The sequence below is a fragment of the Haemaphysalis longicornis genome, unplaced genomic scaffold (genome assembly GCF_048455015.1).
Source record: "Haemaphysalis longicornis isolate Haplotype H1 unplaced genomic scaffold, Haemaphysalis longicornis Haplotype H1 scaffold_3, whole genome shotgun sequence".
Taxonomy (NCBI): domain Eukaryota; kingdom Metazoa; phylum Arthropoda; class Arachnida; order Ixodida; family Ixodidae; genus Haemaphysalis; species Haemaphysalis longicornis.
The window spans coordinates 81,171,910-81,178,155 of NW_027526335.1; the positions used below are offsets into that span (position 1 = coordinate 81,171,910).

The 6,246-nt window shown below is 49.9% G+C and overlaps 1 protein-coding gene across 1 annotated transcript; it reads right to left on the bottom strand.

The window, feature by feature from the left end:
* Positions 1 to 423: 423 nt before the first annotated feature.
* Positions 424 to 4,749, bottom strand: LOC144174727 (uncharacterized). The gene is made up of 2 exons (XM_077703560.1): positions 3,796 to 4,749; positions 424 to 682 (listed from the first exon to the last, which is right to left on the bottom strand). The coding sequence occupies exons 1-2, from the start codon at positions 4,578 to 4,580 to the stop codon at positions 592 to 594; spliced, it is 876 nt and encodes a 291-aa protein (XP_077559686.1). The 5' UTR covers positions 4,581 to 4,749; the 3' UTR covers positions 424 to 591.
* Positions 4,750 to 6,246: the final 1,497 nt, after the last annotated feature.

Genomic DNA, 6,246 nt, shown 5'->3' on the forward strand with positions numbered 1-6,246 from the left:
GAGCTGGATGGCTCCGAACTACGCGCGCAGTCATGCTTTTTTTTTTTTAAATAGTTCTCATCTTCGCGAGATAACTTTAAGGATATGAACTAATCGATCAGCGCTGCCCTCGCTATATACAAAAACCGTATTTGCGAAGAGTCCCACCGCTTCAGGCTCATCTTGACCATTTTGTCCACCAGATACTAAAGTGTTTTCACGAATACTCAAACATACCTATGCATTAAGATCACACAAAAATGACTAGCCCCTTATTTCGCTGCACTTTTACATTTGCATCAGTGACGACTGAGCATACGTGTTTCTTAAGGCTCATCCAGCACAACTGCATGATTGCCGCGGGGGTCATTAGCATACTGAGATCTTTTTACACAACTAGGCAAATTTGGAAGCAGCCCTTGTCGCCACTGCCACCGTGAACACAAAACACTTGGACAGCTGCTCTTCGCGGGTAAAAAAGTCCTTTATTTTTGTACGAAGCTCTGACGACCGCTGCTTCTTGTAGGATGAATGAAGAATGGATGGATGTCGCGCGACAGAGATCGCATGTCACCGGGTGCGCCGTGTCACGGGAGGAAGAGCAGCCTGCTTTCACTGGCAGTCGGTGTAAATTGCCGAGCAGTCGAGCCCCGCCATGCCTTCGCGGACGGCTCGCTCGTACTTGAGCCCCTGCAGGTAGTCTCTGCGGCAGAAAGAAAGAAAGAAGAAAAAGAAGGAAGGAGGAAGCAGAAAGAAGACAGAAGAAATAAAGAGAAAGGAAGATAGAGAGAAAGAGAGAAAGAAACGGAATAAAAAAAGAAATGTCCAGTGAGTATCAAATGAATCAGCCGGGTTCAGTAGGAAACATCACTTCCGACTCTTCAAAAGGCGTGACTGTGCGAGCGCCCTGGAACGAACACATGCTCTAGCACGGGTATTTTGGAACAGAGACAGTGCGCGAAAGCAAGAACGATTCTAACGAATTTCTACAGCGACGCTGTATACTGCTACCTTACAGCAAGGGTTCAATTGCGCGAGGCGTCCGCACGCCAGGGCGCTTTGTAGCGAGGTTAACTTTCCCGTGAATGCAGAGCAGAGAGTAATCTAACGTAGCACAGCTACCACCTGTAATTAACAACATTTAATTTCATTTTGCCCCTAATAGCAGCTCTAAAATTAAAAAAGTGCAACGCACTGTACATACCTTCTGCGGTATGACGCGCATTATCCCGATGCCATTCACAATCAAATAAGAGGAAACAATCTTGGGGCAAAATCATCCTGCGTGATGGCCGCTAAGACAACTTTATCATTGCTCCGAGTTTAGTTTCCTCGTCATAATTAGTTCGTGTTGTTGTAATCATTTCGGAATTGCCGCTAGCTGTTCCTTCATGGGCTGCTACGGAGGGTTTTGGTTACCGAGAGCGGCTGTAACTTGTTTTATCAGAACCACCGGAAAACAGTTCACAAGGCGACGGACTGCTCGAATGAATACATAACCATGGCAAGTTTTACACGTTATGGATAACTACTAACCCCCGTTTAAATACAAATAGGATGAAGCCGCAGCTCCTAAGCCATTCCAGCGGCCTCACAAATCCGCTGGGAAACGGAGTCATTTTTGTCTGCTACGATATCCTAGCAGGCCAAAACTTTAGCACGCGGTCGGCGAATTTTCTCTTATTAGGCTCTTAAAAATGAACAGAAGAAGGAACAGCCTAGGAGACGATGGGCCCAGCTGAACACGGCTTATGAGCGGGCACTTGATTTCGACCTCTTTGCAACTTGTTTTCCGTCATACGGCGCTGACGCAGAAAAGTCGCTGCTCGCGCAAACTAGTTAAAAATTCGGCCGACTGTACATCGAGTAAATGGAGCTTTCAATAGCTCCCCGGTACCACACGAAGTACAGTCGCGTGCGATTTGAAGGTAATCGCGCCAGCGTCGACCGACCACGACGATAACGCCCCCGCGCGGCTTGTTTTACTTCGCCTGGTTCCTTGTTTAAGCATTCTTCTCTCCCTCGGTCGCTGTTTATTCAAGCGGCCATCACTCCCGCGGCAAAACTAGTAACCCATTCCTCTTGTTATCTCGAACGCAGCGACGACATCCCACTGGTCGTATCTTACACCAGTTCTCGAAAACGTGCGCACAAACACATTGTCGACCAATACGGGACACTTATAACAATGGGTGCTATCGCTGCTCACAATAACCAAGAAGAAAGCCCAGACGTGATTACAACAACCCAAAATCCCCACAAAGCGAAAAGGGCTCTTTACTAGCCCTGGGAGTGATGACTGCTTGAAGAAACAGCGACCGAGGGAGAGGAGAATGCATACACTAGGTCCTGCAGGCGCACCGAGAAATGCCGCGCGGGGGCGTTATCGTCTTTATCGGTCGAAGCTCGCGCGATTACCTTCAAATCGCACGCGACTGTACAACCGGTTATACAGTAACAAGCTTTATGACAGTAAACACGGGAGCGCGTGGTGCTCCGTACAGGTGCCGTCAGAAGTAATTGGAGCACGGGAGCTATGGCCGAACCGCATGGGAGCGCCGTGTAGCTGCACCGGCGTCAAACGAAAGGACGAGAACACACACGCGCCCTTGCCGACGGCGATAGCCCACCTATACACCTCAAACCACTTATTTTAACCTGCTTGGAGCATTCTGGTCTCGGCGATGGCGCTGATAGCAGACACATCTGACAACGTCTTTGCCGGAGAAGTAGCGCTGCCGGAGAAGCGGCGCTGTCACAGGGACCTACAGTGATAGTTCTCTTTTCTTCAAATATTTGAGCCGTGTATGCTAAAGCGCCGAGACCAGTATGCAGCGAAGAATTCTCGAATACATGTTAAAAGAAGTGGGAGATGTATAGGTAGGCTATCGCCGACGGCAGGCGCGCGTGCGTGTTCTCGTCCTTTTGTTTGCGGCCGTTGCAGGTGCACGGCGCACCCATGCGGTTCAGCCACTGCTCCCGTGCTCCAATTACAGTACTTCTGACGGCACCTGTACATGCAGGCGCTCTCGTGACAGCCTGGCACATTCTCGCAGTTCGTACGTTTAGTGGACACACTCCCTTAAAAAAACAGTGGTAGTTCTGTCACCGCATACATCGTCGCGCGAGGACAGCACTTTGTCACACAATTACTTGGGAAGCGTAGAAGAAACGTTTAAAAATATTTTCAATTTTTCGCTCCTTGATAAAAATCCCCCGACCTTTATGCGCCTTCATGTAATCGCTTCAGATATCGTGACGTAACTACCGCAGCAGACAACCATGCGAGCAAGGCCTATCAGGGATGACGTCCGCTAAACGCACAAACTTCGAGAATGCGCCAGCCCGTCGGTAGGTAGCCCTACACGAAGTGGGCGTCACGTGCTCCCGTGTTTACTGTCTTAAAGCTTTTGACTGCATTCTGCCCGTATTTTCCCTTTTAAAATAACGGTAAATCGCGAATTACGAACAATCGTGTTTTGTCGCTTGGACTCATTCTGGCTGCGCCGCAGTGGTCAACAGAGTGGGTCGTGCACCCATTCCACTTCGCTGTCCGGTCGCACCACGATTTCAAGGTAATTTTTTCAATATACGAAGTCATTTCATTTACACGTTTATCACTTACGCGACCGTCATTCGACCACGTCAAATTCTACATGTTTCAGCCCAACGTCGTAAGTCTTAAGGCTGTAAGTGGGCGGGCTGGTTGGAACAGAATACCGCCTTTACTAGCGAGGTGTATACTTAACTTCGTCCTCGTTCCCAAGCTTCGCTAGTACGAATACATTACGCCAAAAAACAAAACAGTGCACTCACCCCAAATAGCTCATGAGCATAGCGCTGACTGGGTAGTCCTTAACGAGCCTCGACACAGACTCGCACACTTTGAACGAGGAGCACCTGGGGGACGAGCTCGCTATCTCGGGAAGGACGACCCGGTGTCCTTGTACGGTAGGGCTCTCAAGCCCTTCTTCAATCACGTTCGAAGTAGTCGATGACCTTTTCGTCGCCGTCGTCGTCGGGGGAGTAGTGCTGGTAGTGGTGCTCGTGGACTGTGCAGTCGCGACGGGGGACGTGGCTTCTGTCACCGTCGTCACCTCATCAGGTAGTGTTGTGTACGGCGGTGTTGTTAGAGACTTTGTCAAAGCAGGAAGCGCCACAGACATGACATCTGCCCACGAGCCGGGCACAAAGTTCCTCATCCAATCCAGCAGGGTCCCGCTCATGGGAAACTGGTGCGCCGCAGCCGCCGGACCTTCACCGGAAGCGGCCCTCGCCGTGAATACCGACGTGGCCGTAAGCAGCGACGCCAACTGCGGGAACGTGAACAAGGCGGCGTAGAGGACGAGGTAGAGGGCCACCATGCCTTCGAAGGGGAGGTTCAACAGCTTGAGGGCGTGTGCGACGAACGCCTTGGCTAGCGGCACCACGATGGCAACCAGGGCGATCGCGTACGGGAGCGCGACTGCGGGCAGGAGCAGCGAGAAGGCCTTGGAACTCTCGGCGACGGCAACGTCATCCACGTCGTTGGACGTTGCGGAGGCGGAGGCCGAACTCGTTGCGTCGACAAGAAGAAGCAGCAAAGCCAGCAGGGCTTTCATTTTGCAGAACTTATTAGCGGCGACTTAAAAGGCGAAGTGGGTACCAGAGCTATGCGGGCGGGCAAGCAGTAGAGTGGGAGGTAACCGCCACGAGTTCTTCTGGCGCTTGGGATGAAGATTCCAGTGACTGAAGGAAACGAAGAGGACGGTCCTTTATCTCTTATCTGTACGGCGTGGTGGGCGGTGGTTCTGCTTTAAACAAGCCACGGCGATAAGATGGCTATTTTCCAAAGTGCGTGAGAATAAATATCAAAGCCGCCATCTGAAAGCAACGCATGCCACGTGGGCAAGCCTTTCCGAGGCTATCGCGACCTCGCTATCGCCAAAGCCGACTGCTTTCTTCCTTTTCGTGCCCGACAAATTGGCGCACAAATAAAATTGTCGGGAGGAAAACGTCAGCAGTACGTATGTAAATTCCCTTTCACGGGCGGGGTGCCTTTCTTTGGCAGCAACAGACGGAGAAATGGTTGTAAGCCGCGAAAACGTTATTGGTTTATTCCTTCGTCGCCTGTCAAAATCGAATTTCGGGATTTGAATTAGCGGCTTACCGCCGGAACCCTTTCGAGAGTACAAAAAGTGGAAGCTACGGGGCAAATCAACAGAGAATTTGAAAAGCGAAAAAAAAGTTTTTTTTCGTGTGTGCAGTTGTGCTTACGCGGCGCATTTTCAGTCCGGAAGGTTACTTTCCCGACCAATTTACGGGCTGATGGCGGGAACTTGAAAGGAAATCAGAAAAGTCTGGCGGGGCACTGCGTTTCCGTGCTATTGGAGGAAATGTAAGAGTTGAAAAGTAGCAATATGCAGCTTGATCGGCCACCCGAAGATCGCACACGCGGACAACCCGTCGTACGAAGATTAACAGAATCCGTCGTTGGCAGAAAGCTATCCCACGTGAGAATAAAATAAAAAACCTCAGTAACACGTGTCTGTTCTTTTTGTTGATGCGCGTGATGTGGTTTCTCATTTCATTATTTTCATCACCCGCATACGATATCCCGAAGCCTTGACTGCATAGGTCAGTGTATTACTCCCCGACTGCAGCTATGAGCCCAGACGGTAAATTCTATCGTACGTGCTTACAGCAAGAAAATTCTATGAGTTAGTGTGGCTACCTCCATCACAGGAGTTGTTCCTTCCTGGATTTACATTTTTTTTTATTTAAAAAGTGCAGGAAGCTCACACCAGCGCGTAAGACTTGAAGGTAACGTCGTAACGAAGCTGTACGCAGCCTTCACGGCCATCACGACGGTTTAAAGGGAAGCTGAAGCGCTTTTCAAAAAAATTGAGTTAGAGGCGGGTTTGTATATGGTTTCTCGCATGCTGACTCCGAATATCACATTGAATTTTATCATACATGAATCCAAACATCATTTATCTTGCAAAACGCACGCTTACGTTTTAAAGACGCGCGCTCTTCGTTTTTGACGCCTCTAATCGGTGGCGCGCTTCATGACGTCAAAGGAAGACAACCTCCGGCCGCGCGGGCTGTCGGAATCATTCGGAAAGATCGCACGGTAGCGGCGCCTGCCTTTTCCGCGATTTAGCTTGCAGTTGAGTGTTTGCACATGGCTGCAAGTTCCTTTTATAACTCACCGACCTGTTGGTTTAAGTATCTTAAAGCTTGAATTTGCGTTACACTACCAATAACCCCAAAAACAGTGACTTT